The sequence below is a fragment of the Canis lupus genome, chromosome 27 (genome assembly GCF_048164855.1).
Source record: "Canis lupus baileyi chromosome 27, mCanLup2.hap1, whole genome shotgun sequence".
Classification (NCBI taxonomy): Eukaryota; Metazoa; Chordata; class Mammalia; order Carnivora; family Canidae; genus Canis; species Canis lupus.
This window is the reverse complement of record NC_132864.1, coordinates 24,580,473-24,597,441: the sequence shown is the minus strand read 5'-3', so window position 1 is coordinate 24,597,441 and position 16,969 is coordinate 24,580,473. Positions and strand designations below refer to the sequence as shown.

The 16,969-nt window shown below is 48.6% G+C and overlaps 1 protein-coding gene across 3 annotated transcripts in view; it reads right to left on the bottom strand.

The window, feature by feature from the left end:
• SSH1 (slingshot protein phosphatase 1) overlaps positions 1-2,198 on the bottom strand; it is a 61,600-nt gene extending 59,402 nt beyond the window's left edge. For 2 of the 3 annotated variants that reach the window (XM_072802942.1, XM_072802943.1), the window contains exon 1: positions 2,080-2,198. In XM_072802942.1, coding sequence (XP_072659043.1) covers positions 2,080-2,148 — 69 coding nt within the window. In that variant the 5' untranslated portion in view covers positions 2,149-2,198. The remainder of the gene's footprint in view (positions 1-2,079) is intronic. The other variant, XM_072802939.1, reaches the window with a different exon arrangement.
• Between the last annotated feature and the right edge of the window lie 14,771 nt (positions 2,199-16,969).

Below are 16,969 nucleotides of genomic sequence, written 5' to 3'. Positions count from 1 at the left end.
TCTATATAATTTGAAACATCTTGTAGAGACGACCCAAATGTCCAACAACGTGTGATACATCCATACAATGGAATATTACTTGGCAATAAAAAGGAATGAAGTATTGATCTATGCTACAACATGGAGGAACCTTGTGTACACTATGCTAAGTGACAAGAGCAAGACACAAAAGGTCACATATTGTATGATTCTGCTCATATGCAATGTACAGAACAGGCAAATCTATGGGAACAGTAAGTAGATCAGTGGAAACAGAGTTTGGTAAGAGTAGGATAGGGGTGAGGAGATGGGGGAGCTAAGGAGTGTGGGGCTTCTTTTTCCAAGTGATGAAGATTTCTGTCACTAGATCATGGTGATGATTGCGCAACTTTGTGACTATACCAAAAGCCACTGAATCATACACTATGAAATGGTGAAGTGATATGTGGATCTTATCTTAGGTAAAAAGTAACATAAAATTCTAAAAGTGTGTCTCAGACAGGAATAGATCAGGTGTAAGCTACGCAAGGGAAAGGGGGTTTTGAATCCAAGACAGAGGCTGAGGGGTAATCCCTTACTGAATTTGAACTCTTCCCCCACTTCACAGTTTTTGAGCTGAGATTAAGTGCATGGAAGTATTCTGTGAACTGCAAGACGGCCATAATCAGAATGATGGAGAACAGATGTCTGTGTGGAGAGGAAAAAAGCTACCGCAGCCTAAATTCTCAGTTGCAGGCAACTAGCCACCAGTGTTCTTTTCCCTGCACTTGACTTGCAGAGGAAGGACTATGAGAATCCTGTCTGCAGACAAGGTATCTCATGAATGGCCTCTCCTGGAGAAGAAGAGGAGGGGGATATGGGGGGGGGGGGGGTCACCCTTGCAGCCACTCCGACTGTGTTCCTGGTGCTCCTAGCAAAACAGGCCGAAGAGCTATGGGGCCAGAAGCCTGCAGGACAGGCAGGGCTGCTTACACCAAAACCAGTTCCTCTTCTCTCACACAAACCTTTCCTGTTATCAACTCCCCCCACCCCCACCCCCACCCCCAGAAGGGGCTTGAATCTTAGATGCTGGCGGGGCCACTTCCTGGGCCTGCAGGGCTCCTCCTCCAGCGTTCTCTCCCTTCTCTAAACAGTTCCCAATCTCCTCCCCCAACTGCTCGGTCGTCAGGCCAACACTCAGCCTGGCCATGGATAGGAGGTTACACCAGAGGCCATGAACGGTTCTCCGGGAGAAGGTGGGAGTAGGAAAGGAGAGGGTCAGCCGTGCAGCTGCGGGAAGCCACAGCCCTAGTGCAGCCCAGGCCAACTGCAGCCTCAGAGGACCCCCTTCCCCAATCTACCCTAGAGCAGGAAGGAGCCGGCCAACACAGGCCTGATCACACGCAGGCAGAGAAACCCGCAGGGTGCAGCGATGCACCCTCAGCCCCCAGAATGCACCGTGCAACCAGACACCCCGGGCCGGCCCCAGCCACGCAGCCGGATAAACACAGACATGCAGCCCTGAAGGATACGAGAGGAACAAGTCCAGACTCGGCCGCACACAGAGACAAGACACGCAGTCGCGCAGCGCCCTGAGCTCTCAGTCGTGTCACACAGCGGCACGGCCCCGAGAGGACAGCCACACGCCGGCCTCGGAGGCGGGCCTGCGGGGGCCTGCAGGTGGGGAAACACTCGGACAGCCACGGGCCACAGCAGCAGCAGAGCTCCCAGCGCACACGAGACTCGCACACACGGCCCGGCAGGCAGCCAGGCAGCCAGCAGCCAGGGGAGGGGCCCGGAGCCGCCGCCGGGCCACGCATCCCCGGGCCAGCACCTCCCGCAGCCGCCGGCTGGAGGAGTCCGGGCGGCTCCGGGCGGCTCCGCGCGGCACACGGCCTCCCGCCGTCACCCCCGTGGGGTCGGCCACGCGCGCAGACCACCCCGCGGCACAGCCTCGCTGCAGCCCCCGCGCCCAGCCGGGGTGGCACCGCCGCTCCCCCGCACGGGGCCCGGGACTGCGGCCCAGGCACGCTCGCCCCGGGGCCCGGCGCCCTCCGCCCTCCGCCCCGCGCTCGCCCCGCACTCGCGGCCCAGGCCTGGCGCCGCGGGCCCGGGGCTCACCTCGCTGTTGCTGGCCGAGGAGGAGGCGGCGCTGGGCGTGGGCGAGCGCTGCAGGGTCACCAGGGCCATGGCTGCGGCGCGGCGCGCGGACGCCGCCGAAGCCGCAGGCCGGAGCCGCCTCCGCCGCCGCCGCCGCCCGGGCCGGGCCCGGGGCGCTCCAGCAGCCGCGCGCGGGCGGCCGGGCCGAGCCGGGCCGGGCCCGCCCCTCCCCCTCCCCCTCGGCGTCCTCCGCCCCCGCCCCCCGCCTCCCGCCTCCCGCCTCCCGCCTCCCGCCTCCCGCCTCCCGCGCCGGCGCGCGCCGGGCCCGGGGCCCTGGGGGGCGGGGCGGGGGGCGGGGCGTGCGCGTGCGCTCAGACCGGCGGCTGGAGGCCTGCGCGCCCCCGCCCCCCGCCCCCCGCCCCCGCGCGCGCCGGGGCCCCGAGCCTGGGGACGTCCACCCGGGAGGCTGCCCTGCGGCGCAGGCGGGGCGGCGAGAGGCCCGGAAGTGCCCCCTCCCCCGCGACCGGCCGCGGCCTGCGGAAACTCGCTGGCTCATTCATTCGTGAGCCGTAGAGCGTCTGCGGGGCCGGGCACGCCGCAGCCTGCGGAGCGCGGAACGCTACGGGCCTGTCCCGGGAATGTCACCGCAGTGAATCCCACGGCTCCGCGCGTTTAAAAGTTATTTTGCTCGGGGATCCCCGGGCTAAGCAGCGGTTTGGCGCCGCCTTCGGCCCAGGGCGTGACCCCGGAGTCCCGGGACCGAGTCCCGCGTCGGGCTCCCTGCGTGGAGCCTGCTTCTCCCTCCTCCTGTGTCTCTGCCTCTCTCTCTCTCTCTCTCTCTCTGTCTATCATAAATAGGTAAATCTTTAAAAAAAAAAAAAGTTATTTTGCTCGTGTTTTTATACGAATTCTTTATGTGCCTGTAGACCCAGGCAAGTCCTTGGGGAGTCCGGGAAGGCTTTGCTCAGAGACCCGAGCAGCATCAACGGGTGAAGGCAGGGGCAGCCCAGCGGCCGGAGGGGGAGCTCGGAGGGGGAAGGCGGCCTGCACTAAGGCAGGCCCGGAAACGGGGGGGAGGCCAGGGCCTGGGCGGGGAGAAGAGTGGCGCCGCGAGGTGCGCTCTGGAAAGCTCTAGGCTGCGGAGTAGAGAACGGGCTGCGGGTTAAGGGAGACCAGGGAATGCGCTGCTGCTGTCCCCCTGGAAGGTGTGGCCAGTATGGGGATGGAGAGCTGCAGTACCATATACCGGTCGGGTGGTACTGGCTCGACTCAGTGATAGGAAGCTTCCCCTTAATTTCCAAAAAGCCCTCCCCCACTTCTGTCTGCATGCACACCGCACACGCACCCGCAGATGACCTGGTCCAATCCTGCATTTTAGCAGAGGGCTCCACCCCGCCAGCTCAGTGCCCAGCTAGAAGCCCAGGAAGCCTCCTGGAACCCTCCCCCAGATCCAGGGGCTGGGACCTCGGGTTTATTCCTGGGATCTGGGTCTCGGCACCATTCATTTTATTTTCTTTTATTTAAAGATTTTATTTACTAATGAGGGACACACGGAGAGAAGCAGAAACATAGGTAGAGGGAGAAGCAGGCTCCCTGCGGGGAGCCTGATGCCAGATTGGATCTCAGGACCCCGGGATCACGACCTGAGCGAAGGCAGACACTCAACCATTGATCCACCGAGGCATCCCAGCACCATTCCTATTAAAGGAGGTTCTCGGGGTGATGAAATTTTGGAATTAGGTGAGGTTTTGGTGGGGTTAGGTCCAGAGCCGACCACCAAGAAAGAATTTTTTTTTTTTAAAGATATCATTTATTTATTCATGAGAGACAGAGAGAGGGAGGCAGAGACACAGGCAGAGGGAGAGGCAGGCTCCATGCAGGGAGCCCAACGTGGGACTCAATCCCAGCTCCCCGGGATCACACCCTGGGCTGAAGTCAGGTGCTCAACACTGAGCCACCCAGGTGTCCTTTTTTCCTTTTTTTTGTTTTTTTAATATTTTATTTATTTATTCATGAGAGACACAGAAAGAGGCAGAAACACAGGCAGAGAAAGACCAAGAAAGAATTCTTGAGAAGTCTTTTGGTGCAAAATGGTGGTTTTATTAAAGCCCAGGGACAGAACCCCTGGGCAGGAAGAGCCCCTGCCTTTGGCCTGTGAGGGGTGGCTAATGATTTACCTGGAAGTCAGGAGGGGTTTGAGGATAGCATACTCTCTTAGGAATTTTGAAAGCAAGGTTTCCAGGGCCTTGAAGAGGCTAGCTGTTGTTGGGAAAAGGTCACTTAGTACTGTGTAATAAAACCTTAGTCATGAGACCCTTCAGATGTGTATCTTGGGCCATGTGCTTGGGGGATGATTGCCAGCACGTATCTTGAGGGTTTGGAGGGTTTAGAGATAAAGGAAATTTCTAAAGGAATTTTTTTTATTTTTTTTTATTTATGATAGTCACAGAGAGAGAGAGAGGCAGAGACACAGGCAGAGGGAGAAGCAGGCTCCATGCACCGGGAGCCCAACGTGGGATTCGATCCTGGGTCTCCAGGATCGCCCCCTAGGCCAAAGGCAGGTGCCAAACCGCTGCACCACCCAGGGATCCCCTCTAAAGGAATTTTTTATGTTAAAGTAGACGTACAAGATCCTGGAGGTGGGACTAAGATTGCCTTCTGCCCTTAGCAAAGTATGAACATTGAGGCAGTTGAGTCTGTAGAGGAGCGAGCGTCTCTTTGCCTGTTTCAAGGACTTGTCAATATGCTGCCCTGGGCTCCTGCTTTGTCCTCAGCTACTCCTCTGTTCCCCCATCAGCAGCATTTCAGCCACTTTGGAGCTGCTGCTGCTGCTAGTGCTGCTTCTTGTTTTTAATCGTAGGAATATTTTTGCTTGTCTTGCTGATGGGGACTGGAGGAGCCGGGAATAGTAAATGTCCTGCAATGCACTGGACAGTCTACCCAAAGAATTGTTCCATTCCCACAGATACTTGTGTAGGTGAGAAACCCATTCTTAATTCTCTGTTTTAGATATCAACACAAAGTCTCTTTCACTGAATTTTCAGAAATGCAACTATGTTTAAGTAGGGGGAAAAGTATACTTTGAGAGCTCTGTACCAAGTTGATTACCAATTTGGGAAAAATTTATGGTTGCCAACACCACTCCTAATATTAGCATAGTTGACTCAGCACATTTACATTTGTAGCAGTGATCTTGGCTGAGAGACAGTCATACTTATTTAGTACTTATTTTAAAATAACAAATATAAGACAAATTTGGGGGCAAAATTCAGTTGAATGTTGAATATCTTACTCTCAAATCCAAACATATTCCTTAAAAACAGCTTCCGAAACTTTACCTGTGTCCTCCAGGGAAATTGTGCCCAAGTATTTGCATACTGAAATGCATGTTTTGTTATGATTTATTTTTCTTTGATGTCTACATTACAGTTGGTGTATTATGGATTTGGGGTTTTTAGACCTCCCCCACATGCCTTTATTATCTATAAATTTTGTTCCCAATTAGTAACCATTACAAACTATTTGTAAAAGGGATGTGGGATTTTAGGGTTGAGAGCCTGAGGCCAATGTTTCTCAAATTCAAGTGTTTGAAAATCCCCTGGAGTACAGAGACTTCTAGGCCCTGCCCTCTTGAGTTTCTGATGCACTGTTTGTTTAAGATTTTATTTATTTATTCATGAGAGACACAGAGAGAGTGAGAGGCAGAGACACAAGCAGAGGGAGAAGCAGGCTCCATGCAGGGAGACAGACATGGGATTCGATCCTGGGTCTCCAGGATCACTCCCTGGGGTGAAGGCGGTGCCAACCCCCTGAGCCACCCGGGCTGCCCTGATGCACTGTTTTCTAAGTGAGATGGGAAATTTTGCATTTTAACAATCCCCTGAGAATGCTGAAGATCCTGGTTTGGGGACTACAGTTTGAGAACCACTACCTACAAAAATGCCAAGTCATCCCTCTGCTCTTTCCTGCATTTTCTCCCACTCCAATTTATCAAGAAATCTGTTTCTTGGATGGCACTAAGCCCACCACTTTTTGGGAGATCACCTCTACCCTTTCTCACTTCCTCCTCAAACTGAGAGGTCCTCTTCCCTCCCACAACTAACTGCTGCCAGATACTAATGGGGGAACAGAGGAGTAGCTGAGGACAAAGCACGAGCCCAGGACAGCACATTGATAAGTCCTTGAAACAGGCAAAGAGACACTCCTCTACAGACTCAACTGCCTCAATGTTCATACTTTGCTAAGGGCAGAAGGCAATCTTAGTCCCACCTCCAGGATCCTGTAAGTCTACCTAAAAATAAAAAAATTCCTTTAGAAATTTCCTTTATCTCAAAAAAAAAAAAAAAAAAGAAAGAAAGAAAGAAAGAAAAGAGAAAAGAAAAAAGAAAAAAGAAAAGAAATTTCCTTTATCTCTAAACCCCCCAAGCCCCCAAGATACGTGCTGGCAATCATCCCCCAAGCACATGGCCCATGGATACACATCTGAAGGGTCTCATGACTAAGGTTTTATTACACAGTACTAAGTGACCTTTTCCCAACAACAGCTAGCCTCTTCAAGGTCCTGGAAACCTTGCTTCCAAAATTCCTAAGAGAGTATGCTATCCTCAAACCCCTCCTGACTCCCAGGTAAATCATTAGCCACCCCTCACAGGCCAAAGGCAGGGGCTCTTCCTGCCCAGGGGTTCTGTCCCCGGGCTTTAATAAAACCACCATCTTCCACCCAAAGATGTCTCAAGAATTCTTTCTTAGTGGTGGGCTCTAGACCTTACCCCACCCCCCCCACCTCACCTATTCAAAAACTTCATCAATACCACCTCCCAAAAAGCCTCTGGTCTGGGTTCAGGGTCCTTCCCAGGATCCCATAACCCCCATTCCACCTCCAATGACACTGTAAGTGTCACTGGGCATTGTTGTGTCTCTGTCTTGTCACAGGGTCCCTAAAAAAATCTCAGGGGCTGGGCTGGGACCAGAGTGAGGACACAAAATTTAAGGAGGCACCAAAAAAACCCCACAAAATAAAAACCCCACCTCAGTAAGTAACCAGAGAAAAAAAATTTTAATATTTTATTTATTTGTTCATGAGGGACACAGAGAGAGAGGCAGAGACATAGGCAGAGGGAGAACAAGGTTCCCTGCAGGGAGCCCGATGCGGGACTTGGTCCTGGGTCTCCAGGATCACACCCTGGGCTGAAGGCAGATGTTTAACCGCTGAGCCACTCAGGCATCCCCAGAGAAATATTTTCATGCAACATTTTAGGGAATCAAATTTAGTGCCAAAATCCATGATGAACAAAATATCAACATTTTTTTTCAAAATATCAACATTTTAAATAAAGACAGGATCAGTACTGTATTTCTGATCTTTCCTATTACCTCCAGACTCCAATAAGGCACAGGAAGACACTTTTACTGATCTTGTCCTGCTTTCATTCTAGCTTTCAAATTCTGGTCACTAACCTCTTGTGCAAACTGGGCTTGACTCAGCCTTGGTGATAAGAAGGGTGAGGTGGTGAAAGAAGTGAAAGCTATTTTCAAGTATTTAAAACAACACGTTATTGAGTTCTTTGCTGTCTGCTAGGTGTCATGCAAAATGCTTTGGGAGTGTGCTGGGGACACAGTTTATTAACATGTGATGGCCCCACTCAGGATCCAGGCTCACCTCCTTCAGGAAGCCTTCCCTGATTGAGGCTGGATTAGGTACCCCTTCTCTGTGCTCATGATGGGGAACAGAGGGCTAGCTGAGGACAAAGCACAAGCTGACACCTCACAAATGACTGCCCCCCCCAATGGGTGGGACATGTATGACATTCCTCAGGAAGTTTCCAATTGTCTTAATGTCTTGCTAGAGGGAAAAACAATCTTTAACTTGACAATGGCAAGGCCTCCAGTATCTTGTAGGTGCTCCTTAGCATATGAAAATCCCTTTCAAATCTCCTTCCCTCCCCCACTCTGCAGGTATATAATCAGCCACCCCTCACAGGCCCCGAACAGCAGCTCTTCCTGCCCACAGGTCTTGTCCCTATGCTTTAATAAAATCACCTAATTCCATCCATTGGAACACAGTTTATTAACATGTGAATGCCCCCACTCAGGCTCCGGGCTCCCCTCCTCTGGGAAGCCTTCCCTGAATGGAAGCTGGATTAGGTCCCTCTTCTCTATGCTCCTATGGCCCCAGTGTTTCTTCTTGGGTTGAGCTACTTCTTGTATATCTTGTCACCACTGTTGTGATCCTTATTTCACAGATGAGGAAATTGTTGCAGAGTTGTTAAGTCATGCCCGAGGTCACAGAACTAGGGAGTGGTAAAGCTGGTATCCAAGATCTTGTTTTCTGCTTTAGACTTAAAGACCAAGGAACACCCGAGTGGCTCAGCAGTTAAGCGCCAGCCTTCAGCCCAAGGTGTGATTCTGAAGTCCCAGGATCCAGTCCCTCATCGGGCTTCCTGCATGGAGCCTGCTTCTCTCTCTGCCTCTGTCTCTCTGGGTCTCTCATGAATAAATAAATAAAATCTTTAAAAAAAAAAAATCAAGACACAGTTCTCCCAGAACTCTACCCTTCTTACTTATTTTTGTATATTTTTAAAAAGATTGTTTAATTATTTATTTATTCATGAGTGAGTGAGTGAGTAACAGAGAGGCAGAGACATAGGCAGAGGGAGAAGCAGACTTCCCGCAAGGAGCCCAATGCGGGACTTGATCCCAGGACCCCGAACCACGACCCGAGCCAAAGGCATACACTCAACCATTGAGGCCCATAGGTGCCCCTATTTTTATTTTTATTTTTTAAAATATTTTATTTATATGAAAGAGAGAGCACTGGGGGGGGGGGGCAGAGGGAGATAGAGAAGCAGACTCCCCGCTGAGCAGGGTGGGTCCCAGGACCCTGAGATCATGACCTGAGCCCAAGATGGACAGATGCTTAACTGAGTCACCCAGGTATCCTGTTACCTTTTTAGAGCAAACTAATTTGCAATTCCTTTGTAACTATTCAGAATTGAAATTCAGAGGTAATAAAGCTTTGGTGGGCTAAATAATGGCCCTCCAAAAATACCTGTATCCCAATCCCTGGAACTCGTGAATATTACCTGACATGATAAGAGGGATTTTGCAGGCCTGATTAAATTAAGGCTGTTAAAATGGGGAGAGTATCCTGGATTATTCAGGTGGGCCCAATTTAATCCCAAGGGCCTTTATAAGAAGGAGATAGTAGGATCAGAGTGAGCAGAAAGAGATGTAACAACAAAAGCAAGAGGTTGGAATGATAACAAGCAAGACCCTGACTTAAGGTGTTCCAGCAGCCTCTATAAGCAGAAAAAGGCAAGCAGGGATCCCTGGGTGGCGCAGCGGTTTGGCGCCTGCCTTTGGCCCAGGGCGTGATCCTGGAGACCCGGGATCGAATCCCATGTCGGGCTCCTGGTGCATGGAGCCTGCTTCTCCCTCTGCCTGTGTCTCTGTGCGCCTCTCTCTCTCTGTGACTATCATAAAAAAAAAAAAAAAAAAAAAAGGCAAGCAAATAAATTCTCCACTCATTGCTCTGAAAGAACTCAGCCCTACTTGATTTTAGACATCTGGCTTCTAGAACTACAAGAGAAAAAAATCCTGTTGTTTTAAGCCACTATGCTTGTGGTAATTTATAGCAGCCATAGCAAATGAATATAAGGGATGCCTGGGTGGCTCAGTGGTTGAGCCTCTGCCTTCAGCTCAGGGCGTGATCCCGGAGTTCCAGGATTGTTTTTCTTTAAAAAAGAATGAGACAAACGCAGATAAGGATCAAATAAGTGAAATAAGACGTCAAGTAGTAAAAAGGATTTGAGAGAAAAGCAAAGCAGACCAAGGAGAGAAGGGTGATGGGGAGGGCTGTTTAGACTAATGGTTAGGGAAAGCCCTGGACAAGGTGACATTTGGGCAGAAGAAATACACGACAACCCCACCAGGGAGGTATAGAGCCCCTGGGATCCACCTCATTCAACCTGGGAGCTGTGGAGCTTGAGATCAGACACTTGGTTTTTCTGAGGCTCACCGTTCTCCTCTGTAAAATGGGAATTAGAATGAGAGCACTTATTTATTTCATGGGTTGGTTGTGAGGATTTTTTTAAGGTATTTATTTATTCATGAGAGACGCAGGGAGAGAGAGAGACAGAGACATAGGCAGAGAGAGAAGCAGGCTCCTCGCAGGGGCCTGAGCTGAAGGCAGACACTTAACTGACTGAGCCCAATGTAGGACTCGATCCTGGGATCACGCCCTGAGCCAAAGGCAGACACTCAACCCCTGAACCACCCAGGCGTCCCTGGTTGTGAGGATTGAGTGAACCATGTGCATCAAAGGAAGAGCCAGCTCTTCTGTTCATTCATGAATGAGCTCTTCTGCTCATTCTTCTGCTCCTGCCATATCCCCCCCAGAAGACATCAAAGTCCTCACTCCCAGGACCTGTGTATGTGGCCTGATTTAGAAACAGAGTCTGTGCCGATGGTCAAATTAAGAGGAGGTCCTTAGGGTGGGGCCTTGTCTGATGTGACTGTCCTTACAGGAAGGGGAAATTCGGACACAGAGGGAGACACGCAAGGAAATTGCCATTTTGGAGTTACTGCCACAAGCCAAGGAACCCCTGAGGTCACCAGCAAACCACCAGAAACTAGAAGAGGAACAAGAAACAGATTCCCATAGCCCTGAGAAGGAGTCAACCCTGGCAACAGCCTAATTTCAGACTTCTGGCATCTAGAACCACGAGGTGACAGATTTCTGCTGCTTAAACCATGTAGTTTATGGTACTTTGTTACAGCAGCTCTAGGAAACGAATATACCTAATTATCATTTCCTTGGGTGCAGAAACTGAAGCACAGAGCAGAGCTGGTATTTGAACCCAGGCCAACCAGCCCCCAGCGTCTATGTGCAGGCTGTCAGGCTCTCATGTGCCCCCAGTGCAGGGAGTGGTGTTCTGAGAATGAAAGCCTCAGTCACTGGGCATGCATGGTGTCCAGAGATGGATCTGGCAACTGTTGGTACCCAGGACTCCTATCAAGGACATCTCTCTGGGCTTATTAATGGGCACCAGCAGCTGGGCCAACTCAGAGATCCATGTTCCTGTATATTGGCTAAAGGCTCCCTTCCTCTATCTACCCCCTACTTTAACCAGGTTTTGTGGGTTTTCCTTGCTAGATGCCTCCAGGCATCCCCTCAGCTCTCCACGTATGGGTTACTACAGGCAACACACTGACTCTCACTAGAATCTTGGGATCTCAGCCTGTGAGATAGGGTGATTGAATGCCCCACCAAGGGGTGCCTGTGTGGCTCAGTCAGTTAAGTGTCTGCCTTCGGCTCAAGTCATGATCCCAGGGTCCTGGGATCCAGCCCCACATCAGGCTCCCTGCACAGCAGAGAATCTGCTTCTCTCTTTGCCTCTCCCCTGCTCGTGCTCTCTCTCTCAAATAAATAAAATCTTAAAAAAGTAAATGTTCCATGAGAGGAAATGGTTAAGTAATTGTGGGTATATGCATATGACGGCCTCCCTAGATGAGCCTCCACATCCCCATCTCCTGATACATCTGCCTTTATGGAGCACTCTCCACAATGAATAGGGTTGACCTGTGTAACGACTGTGTAATCACAGATGTGACAGTGTGTGACTTCTGAGGCAAGGTTATACAAGACACTGTGGCTTCCATTTTGCTATCTCTTGGATCACTCCCTCTCAGGGAAGCCAGCTGCCGTGTCATGAAGACACACTCCACTCCAGTGACCCTATGGAGAGGGGTCTTCATGGCAAAGAACTGAGGCTTCCCACCAACAGCCAGCACCAACCTACCAGCCGTGTGACTAAACCACCTTGAAAGTGGTTCCTCTGGTCCCATTCAAGCCCTCTGTGAGACCAGAGCCATGGCCTACATCCTGACTGGTACTTGAGAGAGAGAGAGAGAGACGCAGCCAGAACCATCCAGCTAAGCTGCTCCCAGATTCCAGACCCACAGAAAAGGTATGATAATACATGTTTATTATTTTAAGCTGCTAGATTTTGAGGTAATTTGTTACATAGTAATAGAAAACAAATACAGTAGTCATATAAAAACTATATTACAAAACAATGCACTACTGCAGAAAGATTTTCATAAAATATTAAGTAGTGGGAGGAAGTAGGTCACCATATAGCATATGACAGGATCCCAGTTTTGGAAGAAAAGTATGAACAGTTAGAAAGCTACCACAGAACTAAAGAGAAGACATAGATGGAGAGATGGAAAAGCTTATTTAAAAAAAAATAGATTGTGTTTTTTTTTTAAGATTTTCTTTCTTTCTTTCTTTTTTTTTTTAATTCATGAGAGACAAAATGAGAGGCAGACACATAGGCAGAAGGAGAAGCAGGCTCCTCTCCGGGAACTCGATGTGGGATTCGGTCTCAAGACTCCAGGATCATGCCTGAGCTGAAGGCAGACACTCAACTGCTGAGCCACCCAGGAGTCCCCTAAAGATTGTATTTTTTTTTTAAAGATTTTATCTATTTATTTGTGGGAGACAGAGAGAGGCAGAGACACAGGCAGAGGGAAGAGAAGCAGGCTCCATGCAGGGAGCCCGATCCTAGACTCGATTCCAGGACTCCAGGATCACGACCTGAACCAAAGGCAGACACACTCAACCGCTGAGCCACCCAGGCATCCCAATATTGTACTTTTAAGTCATCTCTACACCCAACATAGGGCTTGAACACACAACCCAGAGACCAGGAGTCGCACACTCCACTGAATGAGCCAGCCAGCCACCCTGGAAAAACTTTGTTTTTGTTGGAAAGACTCATTATAGTAGGATCATCAATCTCTATATTAAATTAAATGCAATTCCAGTGAAAATCCCAAGCTGATTTTTTGGGGTTAAGGTGTCCTGGCGAGAGATGACTGAAACAGCTAATGTTTGTGGGACACATACTTGCATCCTCTGACAATCACTATTTCATTTTAATTCCACAGTAGGGGGACACCTGGATGGCTTGAGTGTCTGCCTTTGGCTCAGGTCCTGATCCTGGAATCCGGGATCAAGTCCCACGTCGGGCTCCTTGCATGGAGCCTGCTTCTCTCTCTGCCTATGTCTCTGCCTCTGTCTCTGTGTCTCTCATGAATAAATAAATAAATAAATAAATAAATAAATAAATAAATAAATTGTTTAAAAAAAAATTCCACAGTAGGAGAAAGTCTCTAGTTACTTAATTTTTCCAATAGTGAGGAACTGTTATGAGGCCCCTCCCCTGTTCTACATGAGGCATTGGGGGAAACTTGTCTGAGATCTTGAGGACCCCAAGGGATGGAGCTGGGGGTTGACATGTGCGATACTAAAACATATGCACATGGCCTCCCAATTGTGCTCTAGTTTCATTTTTCCTTTCTTTTGAATCATTTTGTAGCTGGCATTTTTTATGATGATTTTTTTTTTAAGTAAGCTCTAGACCCAACTTGAGGCTTGAACACATGACCCTGAGATCGAGAGTCACCTGCTGTATCTACTGTGCTCTGGTTTCCTTCAATACTAGTGCAAAACCACACAGGTAGAGGGATGCCTGGGTGGCTCAGTAGTTTAGCACCTGCCTTTATCCTAGGGCATCTCAGGATGGAGTCCCACATCAGGCTCCCTGCATGGAGCCTGCTTCTCCCTATGCCTATGTCTCGGCCTCTCTCTGTGTGTCTCTCATGAATAAATAAATAAAATCCTTAAAAAAAAAAATAAACCCACACAGGTAGAGAGGGCAAAACTAGGGTGCCAATCGAGTCCCCTGTCAGACTCCAGAGTTCATGGCCTAATCACTACCCTCACCCCCATTGCCAGAAAGGTAACTGTGGGAAAAGAGGGAGGTATAACTCTGAGAGGGTAAGTAAAGAGGAGGGAGGGGTCTGTTCTACTAGATATTAAAACATATGATGGAGCTGCAGAAAGTGAAACAAAAAGGGCACTGGCTTAGAAAGCCACATCCAGATCAATGGAGAGTTCAGGAATAGACCCAAACATTCAGGAAAGTTTAGTGAATGATAAAATCAGGCAGGTAACAGTGGAGAAAATCTAAGTCACTTCACCAATGGTTTGGTGCCATCAGCTAGCCAGTAGAGCCAGATCCATATCCTGCTTCTAGTCTCCAAAATTAATTCCAAATGAATATAATATCAAAATGTAAAAAAATCCCCCCAAAACAAAAAAGCCAACAACCCTCAACAGTTCTTTAAAAGTCTGTGCAAGTAGCTCAGTGGTTGAGCGTCTGCCTTCGGCTCAGGTCATGATCCTGGGGTCCTTGGATCGAGTCCCACATCAGGCTCCCTGCATGGAGCCTGCTTCTCCCTCTGCCTCTCTGTGTGTGTCTCTCATGAGTGAATGAATAAAAATCTTTTTTAAAAAAGTCTGTGCAAGTAATTTATAATAAGGGGCAGGCAGGGCTGGGGGGGGCAGGGAGGCAAGGCTTCTAAATATGACATTAATGGCAGAAACCATTAAGGGAAACAAAGAGATGAATAGATTTGATGGCAGAAAAGTTTTGAAATCTGACAAATTGAGGAAAATATTTGCAGCAGAAGGAGAAAATCAATATATATATATATGTATATATATGTAAATTATTACAAATCAATAAGAAAAATATCCAGCTCAATTCAAGAGAAAAATGAGCTAAATGCATACATACATAGGCATTTTGTAAAGAAATCCAGAAGGGCCCATCACAGTCTGAGAAGATTTGCGATGTTATCAGTGGGCCCCGGAACCAGGCTGAGGCCAGTGGTGGGTGGGAGCTGGGCAAAAAACAGAAGGAGGGGGATCCCTGGGTGGCGCAGCGGTTTGGCGCCTGCCTTTGGCCCGGGGCGTGATCCTGGAGACCCGGGATCGAGTCCCATATCAGGCTCCCGATGCATGGAGCCTGCTTCTCCCTCTGCCTGTGTCTCTGCCTCTCTCTCTCTCTCTGTGACTATCATAAGTAAATAAATAAAAATTAAAAAAAAAAAAAAAAAACAGAAGGAGGTTTTCATTCTTGGGATGCTGCAAGTACAGAGTGGCAACCCCTTAAATTTGTCAACTGATAAAGCCCTTCTGGAGGGCCGTCCAGCGAAATGGATCAACATTTTAAACATGCAAACTCTTTGGCACAATGAGTTCATTTTTGGGAATCGAGTCAAAGGAAATAATCAGACGAGCCTGCCAAGGAACACATCCAGGATATTTCTTAGTAACATCAAAAAAAAAAAAAAAAAAAAAACCACAGAATAGGGACACCCCCCTTCCCCCCCAGTAGGGACTGGCTTGAAAGATTATTATAGCCAGAGACAGTAGTACCCTGTGTGAGATGGCTGCTGCTGTTGTACAGCGGTATGGAAAGAGATTCAGGACCTACAATACTGATAAGGAGACATAGTACATAGAGCATGATCACATTTTTGTCACCGGGGTGTTCATCCAACATTAACAGGCCCTATTTCCTGGTGGGGGGCTGCAGGTGATGAGTAATTTCTTTGTGACTCCTCCTGTGTTGTACATATTTACAGAGGTTCTGATGACTTTAATACTTGAAAAAGTTAAAATAAAACTTGAGTTTATATGAGGCAAAGTTTATATGAGGAAAATTACATAAAAAGTAATTTTATACATTAACTTGTTTAGTCTGGAACTTCACTTGCCCCACCTAGAATTCCACCTCCTGCAGGGAATGATTCTTTCGCCCAAGCCAAGAGTATTTCAGAGCTGCTTAACATGGAATAACAGGAAAAGTGTAAAAATTCAAAAGTTAAATAAAAAATTTTAGCAGTGGCCTGTGGGGAAAAAAGGGGGGGGGGTCACCTGGGTGGCTCAGTTGGTGAAGTTTCTGCCTTCGGCTCAGGTCATGGTCCTGTGATAGAGCCCCATGTTGGACTCCCTGCTCAGTGGAGAGCTTGCTTCTCCTTTTCCCTCTGCCTCTTCCCCAACTTGAGCTTGTTCTCTCTCTGTCTTTCTCCCCCTTGCTCACTCTAAATCAAATAAATAAATAAAAATCTTTAAAACAAACAAAAAAGAGAGGCAGCAAACCAGCAACACTCTTCTAGGAACTTAACATCTGAACAAGAATAGGTATGTCCAAATTAAATTGCAAAGTTACCCCCATCATAACATCTGCCCCTCCTTTAAAAAAAAAAAAATCCTTGGGACGCCTGGGTGGCTCAGCAGTTTAGCACCTGCCTTCTGCCCAGGGCACGATCCTGGAGTCCTGGGATTGAGTCCCCCATTGGGCTCCCTGCAGGGAGCCTGCTTCCTCCTCTGCCTGTGTCTCTGCCTCTCTCTCTCTGGGTCTCTCATGAATAAATAAACAACATCTTTGAAATAAAAAAATAAAAAACAAACAAACAAAAATCCAGACCAAACCAAAACAAAAAAACAGGGTCATGCTGGGTGTCAACCAGCTACCGGAACAGAAGGATCTTTGACTCCTACAGCTCTACCCAAATACACAGAAATTGCTTCCAGAAGTCCTTTCTAGGGGCTTTTTGGGGAACTTCTATCATTATGATCAGTGAACTTTGGGGATTCAGATTAGTTTCTGAAGGGCCTTATGATCACCAAGACCACATGAGCCCTATACTGAATCTATGGGACTTCCTTCCATCTTTCCTTCTCCCCTCTTTCTCTCTCTCTCTCCCCCACTCTTCTACTTGTGGCAAAGACATCCATCTTGACTTTAAATGTGCAGCTGAAAAAAAAATGTGCACCTGGATGAATTTTTACATATATATATACATTCCTGTAACCACTGCCCTATTAAGGAGTATGTTTTAAGCCTCTCAGAAGATATCCTTGTGCCTTATCCTTGTCAGTGCCTCTTCCAGAGGGCATCAATCTTCCCACATCCCCTAGCACCATTAGTTTGTTTTGCCTTTTTCTTGAATTTCATATATATGGAACCATGCCCTAAGGGTTTCTTCGTGT